The 15,000-nt window shown below is 41.3% G+C and overlaps 1 protein-coding gene across 1 annotated transcript in view; it reads right to left on the bottom strand.

Annotated features, from left to right (window-relative positions):
- mtnr1ba (melatonin receptor type 1Ba) overlaps window positions 1–6,041 on the bottom strand; it is a gene marked incomplete at both ends in the record, with an annotated part of 38,405 nt that extends 32,364 nt beyond the window's left edge. The window contains one exon of the mRNA XM_080549175.1: window positions 5,840–6,041. Coding sequence (XP_080405301.1) covers window positions 5,840–6,041 — 202 coding nt within the window. The remainder of the gene's footprint in view (window positions 1–5,839) is intronic.
- Window positions 6,042–15,000: the final 8,959 nt, after the last annotated feature.

Here is a 15,000-nt window from a genome sequence, read left to right as displayed (position 1 = left end):
GTTATGATAAATGTGAAGTGCCTCTTGTTAAGATGTTTATAGAAGACGGTCAATAACGTCATGTCCTTGCACTACCCGCTATCTGCACTCAAGTTTTATATTTGTATTTATATAGATGTTGTTAACGTTTCCAATCTGTTGTTCAAAGAATAAAACTGGAACATGTATCACATTTTGATCGTTGTGTGAAAATAACTGATAGTCAATGAATCTGCAATGCGCAAAAATCAATCAATCAAACGTTATTTATATAGCACAAGTCATGCATTGTTTGCATGCATGTTTTGAGACATTCGCAAGAAAAACAATGGAAACACAAGACAACAGCGATTAAACCACACGGGTGTGGAGTCCAAGCAAATACGATACGGAAACCCCCTCGCATAATTGCAAGGGAGTTAGCAGAGTCAGCTCTCGAAATCGCCCAAACCGTGTGGCCGCCAGTTGCGAATGTTATCAAAGCATCGTGGATTCAGATGAAACCACCTCTGTGGAGCCCAGGCCTGAGAGAGAGAGACAGACATGCAGGCTTCAAAGCCCATGACTGAAGGAGGTGCACTCTCAGTCTCAGTAGGGGGCTGGCCAGGGCCCGGGTTCTAGAAAGGTCTCTCACCCTGCAGCCACAGGAGGAGTACCTCTGTGTCTGTCTCTAATTGGCTCCTTTTCATTAGGAGAGGGAGTGAGGAGCGCTCAGAGGGAGAGAGGGGAGCTCAGGAGGCTAAGGCCCATTAACCAGATGTGCATATCAATGAGGCTCACTCTCCACTCCCCTTTGGCCACCAAGGAGTCTTCAACTGTAGGTCAACACACACACACACACACACACACACACACACACACACACACACACACACACACACACACACACACACACACACACACAGGACAGGTATGAACAGTGACACTGAGCTCATCCCATGACTAGTTCAGAACCAGACAAATAACTGATCCATTATGCAACTTTATGTGGGTCTCAAAATATGGTTCTAGAGAGACTACGTACACACATTGTTGGGACTGACTCTGATATGACTGAGTTAAATAAGAGAGCTCCAACAATCAGGTTCTCCAACAAGTACCGAATCCTTTAGTACTTCTTCATTACAGTAAAGTGCACTCCTTGTATGAGAATCACAAATAACTATTGAGCATATCCAGCACATGTGTGGTTAGATGATTCAGCAAAGCCATTTTCATTATGATATACCTATACACTTTGATTAAACGGAAAATGAAAGTGCACAAGGCAAAACGCCTTGACGCCTAGAGATGTTCCTCTAATGTTGTCCTCTATGGCCTAAATAACCTCTATTCGCTCTCAATTAAAATGTGACCTCATAGTAGTAGTATGCCAACAACCATAAATGGCTGATTATGGCTCTGGGACGCTTGAATGAATGAATTTATTTATTTATTTAACACGTTTTAAAAAAAAAAAGGGGTATACAGTTATCGGCTCCAAAGGAGCCTAAAAAGCATACATGTATAACAGAGGGAAAAAAACGTCAAGGATAACAAAAGAAAGCCAGAGGCTTATTTCCATTATGGTCCTTTGATGTTAAAAGATGTAGAAAGGCAGAGAGATAAAGGAGGGAGTAGGACAAGCAAAGACATTGGCAGGACAATAAGCAGGACAGGTTCGCCTATAAATAGAAAACTGTTTGGCAGCAAACAGTTTGGCAGCAGAGTACAAGAATGATTATTTTCCCATCAAGCTATTCAATGTACAGTATATGGTACAAAATCAGTAGAGCGCCCTCTAGTGGAGTACTGGTGGCGCTCACTAATACAGTTAAAATAATGATGGAGGTACTTAGGGACTCCACCCAGGACAATTATTTGCACCAGGCAAAGTTTAATCATTGAGACTCTAGCATCAACCTTGAGCCATCTAAGACTTGCAAAACGAGGGGCGCTTAGGTGGCGTAGCGGGTTAAGCGTTGCCCATGTAACCGCAGGGTCTCCGGCCGGTTCAATTCCGGCTGGGGACATATCCTGCATGTCATCCCTCCTCTCTGTCACCCATCCTTCCTGTCTAAAAATATCTACTGTATCTGTCAATAAAATAAAAAATGTGAGTGGGACTGCCCCACTCAAAAAAAAAAAACTTTAAAAAATAAATTTAAAAAGATTAGTAAAATAAGAGGTTTTGAGGCGAGTACGGGAGGGAAGCTTCAATATAATCCTCTCTAACTTATTCTTTAGCTTCTTGTGTGTGCTACTATACCATGATGTGCATGCATAGTCTAAATGACTTTGTACTAGAGCCCCTGCTAAAGTCTGCAAACACTTCTTTACAGAATATCCAGGAATCTAGATATTCTGCTAAAAGATCTAAACCTCTGGTTGACCTTAGTGAGCACCTTTTGGGCCATGTTTACCCCTGAGAGGTGGTTATCTAGAACACATCCCAAGTAATTGATGGACTCTGTAAGTTCTGTATCGCCTAGCTTCACCTTGAAGACTGGAGATCTTCTTAGTCTGTTCTGCGAGCCGAACAGGTTAGCCTCTGTTTTCCCCAAATGCAATGATCATTTATTATTGCAAAGCCATCTGCTAACATTTAGGCGCTCTGTACTTATGATGTTTTCTACCTCTTCTTTTGTTTTTATGAGATAACTAATAATGCGGAGTCATCTGCATAGAAAAACTAATCGCAGGAACAGGCTTGATGACTTGATGTCATTTATATATAGTAAGAAAGAAGAGTGGGCCAAGGACAGTGCCCTGGGGGACCCCACACTCCAACGCCTTGGGTGGGGAGGACGTACCCCCAACATTGACAATCTGCATTCTGTCTGAAATATAACACTGGACCCATTTGACTGCTTGAGTATTGAAACCTAAAGCTTTTGGTTTGCTCAGCAGAATGAAAAATGCTTTTTGCAGTTCTAGCATTACCATGATGCTACAGAATTTGCCATTATCCACCTCTCTCCTAATATGGTCTGTTAGGTACAGCAGGCAGGTGTGGAATGAGAGCTCCGGAACCCTGACTGGAAATTCAAACAGTTGGTTGTTAGTGGATATGTATTTATCAATCTTGTTCATGCGCTATTTTCTCGACTATTTTTTTTAGAGACAGGCCGGTAGTTTCCTTGCTCAAGTTTGCTGCCTTACTTATAGAGGGGAATAACATGAGCAAGCTTTAGCTCTGTTGGGAACTTGGCTTGGATAATAAATAGGTTCACTATGTGTCACACAGGGAGTTATGGACTCTGCTGCATCTCATAAAAAACGAGCTGGCATGTTGACCAACCCAGTTGCTTTAGAGTAGTTGACTTCTTTTAGCTTGTTGAGAACTGTTGACTCCGGCACTCTATCAAATGAGAAGCTATTTGCTAGAATCCCATGCTGGGACTAAAACTGCTGGACGTGGATCTTCCCTGTACTGACCTGTTTGGATGGGCATCTTTTGCCACTGAAGTAAAATATTAATTGAAGCTATTTGCAACTTCCGTTTTGTTAGAAGTAACTTTATCATTGATGTTTAGACTAATGGTAGTGTTTTTGTCTTTAATTTGTTGCTGTGTCCTAGTTGCTTTAGGCATTTCCATAGTTTAGCAGGGTCGTTTCTCTGTTGATTTCTGTGTTTCCTTGATTGCCTTTAAAATTACCTCATTAATCCAGGGTTCTAATCTCTGTTTAATTCTGACAACTTTCTCAGGGGCTACCTTATCAATAACCATTGAAAACATCGATTTAAAAAGTACCCAGGCTTGATCTACATCCTCACAATTCAAAACAGTGGACCAATCCACAATCCACCATTTGTTCACACATCAATGAGAGAGCCCTTACTTACTGTAAGGACGATCTTGAGAGATCGAAATGTTGTGCAATTGTGTCTATTGCATTTACATTTCTGTGTTTTCCTTCTGTGTACAGTAAATAATGGAGTGGTCACTTAACACGTCTTTTCCAGGACATCATCTCAACGACGTTTTGGTGACCTAAAACAGCCGGTTGTATTCGGGTAATTAAAAAGTCGTCCTGGAAAAATCGACAATGGTGATCTGGACTAGTCCTGACTGGCGTCATCACCACGACGTCTTTATGACGTCATCATCATGACGTCTTTATGACGTCTTTGTGCTTGCTGCCTGGGGTAGCTTTTGATATGAAAACTGAATAGGGAATAGTGATAAAACATACATAAATATAAGGAATTAAACCACACCCGTTAGATTTGTATTGTAACCGAGGGAAAAATAAATAAAATAAATAGGTCAACCATCCCATGGAACAATAATCTGTGAGCCCATCTTCATAATCAGATGCGTAAAACCATGGGAACGACCAATCTTTGAAAAACTCCCGATATGGCGTGAGCTCAGAATTATAAGGTTCTATCTCCGTTTAGAATGATAAGGTTCTATCTCCGTTTAGAATGATAAGGTTCTATCTCCGTTTAGAATGAGAAGGTTCTATCTCCGTTTAGAATGATAAGGTTCTATCTCCGTTTAGAATGAGAAGGTTCTATCTCCGTTTAGAATGATAAGGTTCTATCTCCGTTTAGAATGATAAGGTTCTATCTCCGTTTAGAATGTTAAGGTTCTATCTCCGTCTAGGGCAGTTCAGAGATATTGAGCGTCAAAGTGTTTACATTACATTATGTTTTGTGAGATGGAACCATTGTATTTTATGAATTACTAACTCAAAAATTTCAACATTTTAAAAATAACACCACACAGGCGTTAATAAACACCTGATGGATCAGATTATGTAAAAAAACTCAATTTTGACAAAAATGGAGATAGAACCTTATAATTCTAACATCACGATGCGTAAAACCATGGGAACGATCAATCTTTGGAAAAACTCCCGATATGGATTTAACGAGATGTGACTCCGGCTGAATAACATTCAAGAGTTTAATAGAGGGAAAAACATCTTGGGCGTATTTAGACTATCGTCATGACTCATGAGCAAATTATGTATTACAGCATATTTTATTCTGTTGTTGCAATCTCTCGTTTTTAAGTGTGCGTCAGCCGAGGCTGTGAGACGGTTCAATGGTTCAGAAACCGGCGCAACACAATATTTATGAATTTCTCTTTCTTTGCGATTATACCAACTACTAATTGTACAGCTTAATATCTTAGTATGATGCGTTGAAAACACATTAAGTCATGGACTAGGCTATAATGCCCGGATACATTTGTTCAGATCTGAAATATTATGGCACATAACGGTTCTCTATTTCTCACACTCAAACAGACGCACATGCCACGCTTGTTCTCTCTTCCTCTCTCTCTCTCTCTCTCTCTCTCTCTCTCTCTCTCTCTCTCTCTCTCTCTCTCTCTCTCTCTCTCTCTCTCTCTCTCTCTCTCTCTCTCTCTCTCTCCCTCTCTCTCTCTCTCTCTCTCTCTCTCTTTCTTTCTTTCTGAAAGAATGAATGTGCAATAATACTATGTGCAATATGACAACCCTCGTGCACATAAGGTTCAGAATAGGACATGTTAAGATATTTATAGCATAGCATAGAGTACAGCACAGTGTTTTATTTGTATAGTATAGTATAGTGGATAGTGTACATAGCCTTTATTTATGTAAACCAGCTCTTTCCCTTCTTGTTTTTAGTCTTTCTTTCCTAGCACCAGGGGAGCCCCCCCTCCCAAATTTCGTTGTATGGTACCTGTACTATATTAATGACAATAAAGACCATTCATTCATTCATTCATTCATTCATTCATTCATTCATGTCTCTCTCTCTCTCTTTCTCTCTCTCTTCTCTCTCTCTTCTCTCTCTCTCTCTCAGACACACACACACACACACACACACACACACACACACACACACACACACACACACACACACACGTCACCCCACACTTACCCGCATTTCTAAGTTTTCGGTTCCTAAACACCGAAGTGATCACCAGCAGGTTTCCCAACACATCCACCACGGTGGTGAAGATCAGCACGCTGGCCAGCACCGTGACGGCCCAGGCCGGACGACCCCCCCCCGGCCCCGACCCCCCCAGCGGGCGGCTGCTATCCTCCGTGCGGTTCCTGAGGAAGGACACATTCTCTGGCATGTCGAAAAACTTGAGGACCCCCTGTCCGAGTCATTCAAACTCCCTCGTTGTCGTTTGGACAATGTGGTGTAAATTCGTAGGGCCAGCCCAATTGCTGGCGAACAGCTGAATGTGTTCAACTTAATAACGGTGAGCGCTTGCGGCAGTCTCATGCCATGCAGTTTCGTGACGTTAGAATGATACGGTTCTATCTCCGTTTAGAATGAGAAGGTTCTATCTCCGTTTAGAATGAGAAGGTTCTATCTCCGTTTAGAATTATAAGGTTCTATCTCCGTTTAGAATGATAAGGTTCTATCTCCGTTTAGAATGATAAGGTTCTATCTCCGTTTAGGGCAGTTCAGAGATATTGAGCGTCAAAGTTTTGACATTCCGTTATGTTCTGTGAGATGGAACCTTTGTATTTTATGAATTACTAACTCAAAAATGTCAACATTTTTAAAAATAACACCACACAGGCGTTAATAAACACCTAATGGATCAGATTATGTAAAAAAAACTAAATTTTGCCAAAAATGGAGATAGAACCTTATAATTCTAAGCTCACCGTTTGTCAACTCGCTCCCAGTGAGCCGGTGCGCCGGTCATCGGGGTTGTTATAACTGCGCCCGGTCTGTTAGTGCGTCTCGCCAGCTGGCCCCCCTAATATTCCCTATCGATCGGACAGGCCTACTTGGAGAGGAGGGGGTACACCACCGTTCCCACATTCCTACAACAACTAATTTGCATTAGACACTCCAGAGTCCAGCTGTTATCCCAAGGTGAACGCTCTCCTCTTTTTTCCTCTTCTCTTTTCTTTCTCCAGTCCAAAGACAGTTCTGTCTGTCGGTCGGAACGGAACCGAGCCCAAAAATCTCGTAGGAGATCCGGGGCTTAGCCCAGAGGGAGAATATAAATATACATTTTTATTATATTATAAAAATATAATGTAGAGAATATAATGTTTATAATAATTAGTTGAAAAACGAATTTGCATAGGCACTCCAGCTGTTATCTTTCCTCTTTTTATCCTCTTCTCTCCTCTTCTCTTTTCTTTCTCCAAAGACAGTTCTGTTTGTCGGTCGGGACGGAACCGAGCCCGGCTGTGTGTGTCTCGCCTCTGGCAAAGTCTGGCGCGGTCTAAGCAGGAGAGCTCTGTTCCAAATTGCGAATCCAGCGCGTAATCAGACTAGAGAGAGAGAGAGAGAGACTGCACAGCGAGACAGACGGCTTGGCTCTTATTCAGAAGGAGGACAGACACGCCGTGGGATGGGGAGGCAGATTTGTAGGCTACTTTGTACGCGTGCGTTTCGTGGGTATCGTTTCACGCTCAGGCGCAGTTACAAGCAATTATTGGATTGGTTTGTTCGATGATCATTAGGGCATAGATCTATCCATGACGCGCGACTGGGAACACATGTCCAGACAGTCACATCGAAAAACATGTGAAATACCAATCGTGACGTTAGAATTATAAGGTTCTATCTCAATTTTTTGTCAAAATTAATGTTTTTACATAATCTGATCCATTAGGTGTTTATTAATGCCTGTGTGGTGTTATTTTTAAAATGTTGCGATTTTTTAGTTAGTAATTCATAAAATACAAAGGTTCCATCTCACCAAACATAATGGAATGTAAAAACTTTGACGCTCAATATCTCTGAACTGCCCTAAACGGAGATAGAACCTTATCATTCTAAACGGAGATATAACCTTATCATTCTAAGCTCACGCAATGTGCCATTCTCCTCTTTCATGCAAAAATAATGTTTGATTGTCACAGACTGTGATATAATAACGAATTGCGCACCAGAGGATTGTGTTGGTTATGTTGCACTCTGGTTTTACTGTTAGGCTATTGCTGAACAGTAAACTTAGTAATAATTGTCTTATAGCCTACGCGACGAGATGAGTTTAGGAAAAAATAATTATCACGTTCCAACGTCCAATACGGAGGCTAAGTAGTGTTTTATAGTGTTACTCATAATAAGCGGAATCGACCAGACGATGGGACCATACTGAAAAATGTATGCACTCAATGCCATGTCTATGCAGTGTAAGTAGCTTTATATGGCTCTGGGGGAGAAAAAAACGAGACCACTGCAACATTATGTTTTCAGATCGTGATTAAAGTAAAGAAAACAAGTTCATATATATTTTTAGACTACACAATACTAATAGTTTAACGTAGGAAGAGTTCAGAAATCATTATTTGGTGGAATAAACCTGATTTTCAAATCACAGCTTTCATGCGTCTTGGCATGCTGTCCACCAATCTTTCACATTGCTGTTGTTACGACCTGGCTCTATAGCCCATAACAAAAACGGAGACACACACCAAATGAACGATATATAATTAAGTATTTATTAACTACAACTAAAGAGAACTAAGGCAATAATCCTAACTACAACTAAAGAGAACTAAGGCAATATGATAATCAGTATGTCAGTAGTGTAAGTGAGTGGATGCAGTGTAAAGTATGGTGAGGAGGGTGTTGTATGGTGTAAAGCAGTGGTTTTCAACCCTCTCCTCGGGGACCACCAGCCGTTCCACATATTTGATCTGTTCCACCACCAGCACACCTGATTCAACTAATCAAGGACAAACCATCATTGCTTTGCACTTGATTAGTTGAATCAGGTGTGCTGGTGGTGGAACAGATCAAATATGTGGAACGGCTGGGGGCCCCCGAGGAGAGGGTTGAGAACCACTGGTGTAAAGCAACATAACCAAAGAAACAAATGGTGCTGGTGGAAGAGAGAGAGAGAGAGAGAGCTGGGGACTGGAGCCTCTTTTAACCAATCACCAGGAGGCAGCGCCAGCAGCCCCTAATCCACCTGATTGGGCTCCAGCCCCGCCCACCAGGTAGCCTACCTGGACAAACAAATGTTAGTAGGCCAGACAAGGCCAGAGGGCTGTCACACTGTTGGGTGATTTCATGCCACTCATGGGACAACAATTCTATTTGCAATTGTTTTTCATCCACACCTTGATTGACCTGGCCGTAGGGCATGGAGCATTGTCCTGCTGGGAAAAAATCCTCAGAGTTGGGGAACATTGTGAGAGCAGAAGGAAACATATTTTCTTCCAGGACAACCTTGTACGTGGCTTGAATCATGCGTCCTTCACAAAGACAGATCTACCCGATTCCAGCCTTGCTGAAGTACCCCCAGATCATCACTGATCCTCCACCAAATTTCACAGTGGGTCGCTAGACACTGTGGCTTGTAGGCCTTTCCCGGTCTCCGTCTAACCATTAATGACTAGGTGTTGGGCAAAGCTTGAAAATTGGACACATCCAAGAAGATGACCTGGGGGCCATTCCACTAAAGGTGGATCAGTATAGCGGCGATATAAATAAATGCGGCGATCAGGCAACTCGAGATTGGAATTGAAGCCTCAGGTGATTCCTCGAACGAGGATCAGCCTTGTGTCATCAGTGTTCACAGAAGACAGGCTTACAAATCTTCGATATGGGCGCGTGCACGCAGACATAAAGAGCCCTGAAGAGTCGATCTGTCGAAATGAAGATACTCCACTCTGCAGGGGTACTACATTTGCGCAGCATTCCCGAATTATTGATCTTTATGAAGACGGAAAAATAAGATGTAAAATAGTGCAATACTGCCGCAATTAACAAGGCGAGGGAAATGGTTTGGCAAGAAATTGCTGACCGATTAAATGCGTAGGTCATACTAGCCCCAGTTATTGTTATATGTTCATATTTTAATAAATGAATATTACTACTGTGGTGATATCAGCAGCAGGCTACAAACCGTCATAACGCCACAATGGCCTAGTGGTATCGACCGCTGCCACAGGATTTATTCGTAATTTTTAGACGTGGTTCGAATCCCTCTTCCGACACACTTTTTACTGCATTTCGTTGTCTGAATCTAATCTAAAATCTCATCTAAAAAAGTATGTAGGCTATAAAATGATGGTGCAGGCTAATTTACAAGAACTGACACGATTACAATGGTGTTTGAAGCCTTTGCATGAAATCTTCGGTTAAATGTAAAAATAAATAAAAATAATGACTTAGTCAAGTCTCGAACTCGCAACCTTTGGGACTCCAGCCGGCTGCCTTAACCACTGCGCCAACCAGACCGCTGTGATAACAGCAATGCAAGTTGATAGACATACCTATTCATTTTATTTTATTTTATTTTTTACACTTTTTAATTTATGTATCCATCGATCTATCTATCTATCACACTTTCAAAATATCTAGTTATCTATCGATCGATCACACTTTCAAATTATCTATCTATCACACAGTCAAACTATCTAATCTATCTATCTCGTGTGAAGTGGGAACTAATATTTCCTAAAAGACACACGAGGAACTGTCGTTCGGGGTTTAGTTTCCGCCTGTGAGCCTTTTTTGACGCGAGTCTTACTATAGCCTGTGTTTTATGGCACCGAACGCAAGCTAACATTTTAGGCTTAGAACTTTATCGAGGCTTAGAACTTTATCGAGGCTTAGAACTTTATCGAGCTTCGTGGAATACCCCCCAGTACTCCAGTCCTCTATGGTCCAATCCTTATTGTTTTTTGCAAACCTCAGCCTGGCTCTTCTTTGCCTCTCCGTGAGCTTAGAATTATAAGGTTCTATCTCCGTTTAGGGAAGTTCAGAGATATTGAGCGTCAAAGTTTTTACATTCCATTATGTTTTGTGAGATGGAACCTTTGTATTTTATAAATTACTAACTCAAAAATGTCAACATTTTAAAAATAACACCACACAGGCATTAATAAACACCTAATGGATCAGATTATGTAAAAAAACTCAATTTTGCCAAAAATGGAGATAGAACCTTATCAATCTAACGTCATGTCTCATTGATGAAGGGCTTTTGTGTAGCTTTGCACGACTTCAGTCCTGCCCCAAGGACCCTGTTTCAAACCATCCTCGCCCGTCACCCAAGCTGCCGTTTGCCATTCTTTTTGTAGGTCACTTGTTATCATCCTACGGTTGTTGAGTGACATTCGAATGAGTTGGCATTCATCCCAGTCAGCGGAGAGTCGTTTTTAGCTTTGTTGTTCCCGATGTCTGCTGCTTGCTTGACCTTGTTCGTATGAACCGACGTCTTTGAAATGTTAAGGATGGAAGCAAGCCGACGTCACTGTGTCCCTCTGCCGGTAAATCCAGAATTTTTATCCCTTAGTTTCCTCACTCAAAACTTTTCTTTTCAACTCTTTTGGCACGGTCAATAGTTATTTTAGTACTACAAGTACACTGTTTCTGCCATGCAGTTGGTCCTATTGCCCTATATAGTGACCACAGCAGTGGTTCTTATACTTTTCCTTGTTAAATAAGATTCGGTTCAGGTGATCACCTAATCAGTACTTCACTAAGTAGAATGAGGTGTGCCTGTATTGGAATTCAACAATGCTGATTTAAGATTTGGGGTGGTCTCTTTTCCGGAGCTGTATATATGTATTTCACTGACTGACTAGCCTCCGATATAAACATAAATGAAACTTTTGTTTTTGATGTGATTTTTTAAAATTCACTATATGTTGCATATTGTGTTGGTGTGGTGGCCTATTGAATCCATAGCTTAGCCCGTAGCAGGTTGTGATGTAACCTCCATCATCCAGCTTCCTGCTTTCAATTCATGATCCATCAATCAAATATACATGTAATATATTTCACGGCGGTTTATATATAAATCTGGAACCCCCTCGAATAATATATTTCCCTACATTATTAACCTTTTACCATTCCTGTATAATTAGCCTATAAAACACCTATCCAATGTATACCCAAAGTAAATTGAAAGCTGTTCTTGAACCATTTGGAGTAAGTGCATGGGGTTGGTCTCCATTTGAAGGTAACACTCTGAAGTTGGCTCCGCAACAGTAGGAATGACTAAGTGGCACTGGCGTCGAGAAATACAAGTTTGAACACACTGAAAAGTATTTTTTTCATTTTCATTCTTCGCAATGTAAGCAAACCGTTATCGATCGGTGGTCAACTATAAGGCTTCATTGGTGAATTTAATCAAATTTGTCAACGTAGTGTGTTTGTTGAAGGTCTGACAGTGACATTGATTGTGCCTGCTGTTGTGATTGTATCTAGAGATGGATTATTTGGCTGTAGGATGTAACGCATGACTACCTACGTAAACATAGGAACATAGGAAGCATGTACAGTGCTTGTAAGACAATTTGCACATGGTGCTAGGGCCCGGGCCGAGGGATTCTTAACAGGCTACAAGAGGTGACAAGCCAAGCATTTTTTTTCTCAGTCTATATGTCTATGCAGGCAAGATATCTATCTCTTACGCCCTGCACTTCCCCACTTGAACGCTCCCCCCCCCCCTCTCTACTGCCAGCACTGAGAACAAGAGAGCACAAAGTTTCAAGTGGGTAAGTGCAGAGCCAGAGTAAGCCTCCTCTCTTATCCATACTTTTCGCTGTACATTTACAGGCTAGGCTCTGGAATGGCACTCTTTGCACTTTTATTTGTACTGCACCTTGCTTTTAGTGTTTTTTTCTATTTTGTCTGTTTTTCTTTCATCTGTATCCCTTTTATCTTGTTTTTCTCCTTATATTTGATCTGTTAAGCACTTTGGGCGGCTCTTGTCGTTGTACATTTTGTGCTATATAAATAAACGTAGTTTACTTTACTGACACTATGGTTGCCAGCACAGTACTGTATTTTGCCTATACGGTACAGCTCTGTAAAACATTATACAGTCAAGCAATGAGGTACTGTATTAAGCAAATACTGTACCTCATTTGTCCTGTATTAATTCATTAATGCAATTTCAACAACAACAGCTTGTGGATGTAAAGCAAACAGTACACTTACGCTTTTTTGGGGGGATTTGTGCCCTGCACACTTTTTTCTTGGACCTGAAGCTGAAAATGTTGTAATTTCATGTCGAGATAGGGCAAACGGAATACAAAAAAAGTAAGACCTAAGCAAAACAAAAAAGTACCCATTTATAGCCCACTCCTAATGGTAGACTCGGCGTTACCGTTGCTTTGTGGGTAACCAAATGATGAGGTCAACAAGACGACGAGCTCAAATTCCCACAGATGGAAAATGAACTCCTGTGATATAATGTGGTCTGTCTGATCTGACATAATAGTGTCTGGAATACAGGCAAAATTAGCTTTGAGCTTCTTAATCACAGTACTAGAGGTCAAGCAAATAGTCTATTTCCCAAAAGTTGGAAAAGTAATCTACAGGAATCAGATGTCATGCTGTCAAAGTTAAACAAGTCTGTAGCCCACCGTTTTCCAAGGTCGGCTCGGTTTTCTTATGGATTTAGTGTCTCCTTTTGTTGTTTTTCTTCCATCAACCAGCAAATGTCACGCTTTGTTATTTGTTATGTTCGTCCATTTCTGGCCAGTAAACACATTCTCTATCTCTCCTAAGGCATCCTTCTTTTAGAGGAGTGAATCCAGGCGGGTTATGTCACCTTTGAGGGTGTCTGGTATAATAGCTCCATCGCCTCTGAAGACAATCCCATCTCGAACGCTCAATTCCTCTTTGAAAACGTCAGTCTTCTGTGACATCACTCGATATAGCTTTCTTGTTTCTGTGGACTGTGGCCATTCCATTCTGAATCATTTTGTTTGGTCAGTGTCTGTAGTGACACTTTTGGAGCAGATCGAATATCTTACGATTTCTCCTCTGAGATGTGTAGATACTGAACCGTGTTGATGGTCAGGTTTCAGACAGAAAGTGACTCCTCTTCAGTGCTTTATTCAGTGGGTTTGGGTCAATATATGTGTGCTTCTTGTGTTACCATTAGGTTTCTGAACAGTGACCAGGCTGCGCATCCAGTCGGTACTTTTCTCTACAAATGCAACGATACCTCTCTCCTGAAGATCTGTTAACTCAGTCTTCAGCGGTGTCATCGGAGCGACTGGTACTCTTCTCTTCACTGGCTCCACCTTGTTGTCCATCTCAATCTGCTAGGTTCCATCAACACAAGCATCTCCTGTGAATGTATCGCTGTACTATTTCATTATCTGCTCTTTTCTCCATTGACCTACAGTTGTTTCTCCTCTGTCACAATACTTTTTTAAATTCAGTAGAATTATTGGAATGATATTACAGCTAGCTCCGCAATCTAACTGAAATCTTACCTATCAGCATACATTTGTAAATAGCTGACTAGGTCTCTTGTCAGTGCCGTCTTTCCCCACATTTACAGTCTGTAGTAAAACACTCAACTTCACATTGTGCACAGATGTTCCTTCTTCCATTCTCTTGTTTGGATTTGCATGTATCAGCATGCGATTGTCTTTACCACAGTTGTTACATTGCTTTTCGAAAGCTGGATATTTCTTCTTATTTCCCTCATGTGTTTTCCCACAGAATATGCATTTTCAGCACGTGTGTAATGTCTAATGCTACACTACACTACAACACTACACAACTTGAAACTTGAAACTTGAACTTGAAATGTGCATTTCTTCACTACACCTCCTGCAATAGTTCAGCTGTTCTCACGTGACAAGACAGCAGCTCTGGATATCTGTACACATTTATCTAACGTTAACTTTTAAGAGTCTTTCCTCTCAGACTTGAGTTGCACGTACCACACGTTCTTCTATCACAAATTAGTGAATTTTTTACATCTCCAAAGTTGCATATACTGGCTAATTCTTTGGGATCTGTGACATATTTAACTAAAGGTTAATCAGTTCCTTGATTCCTTACAATGAAACGGTAGGTCTCCACAGTCCTGTTCAGCTTTCGGGTTGCGATGTTAATCACATTTGGCCATCAAACTACTCACAGTCTTCCTAGACGTAGACAGATCAGTGATCAGTGTCTCATGAACCTTCCTACCACTCCCTCCTTGAGATGGTAGAAAAGCTACTTTTGCCTCCAGCATTCTGAGGAGCAAGTAGAGAGTAAACCTTCAACAAATCTTTCAACATCTTTCCATGACCTTATCCGATTATGTGAATCTAAAATCAATGTTCGCTGCTGGTTTCAGGCCATCAATT

The sequence above is a fragment of the Nansenia antarctica genome (genome assembly GCF_963989245.1).
Source record: "Nansenia antarctica genome assembly, chromosome: 19".
Classification (NCBI taxonomy): Eukaryota; Metazoa; Chordata; class Actinopteri; order Argentiniformes; family Microstomatidae; genus Nansenia; species Nansenia antarctica.
The sequence above is the reverse complement of the archived record's forward strand: the minus strand, read 5'-3'. Positions and strand labels throughout refer to the sequence as shown.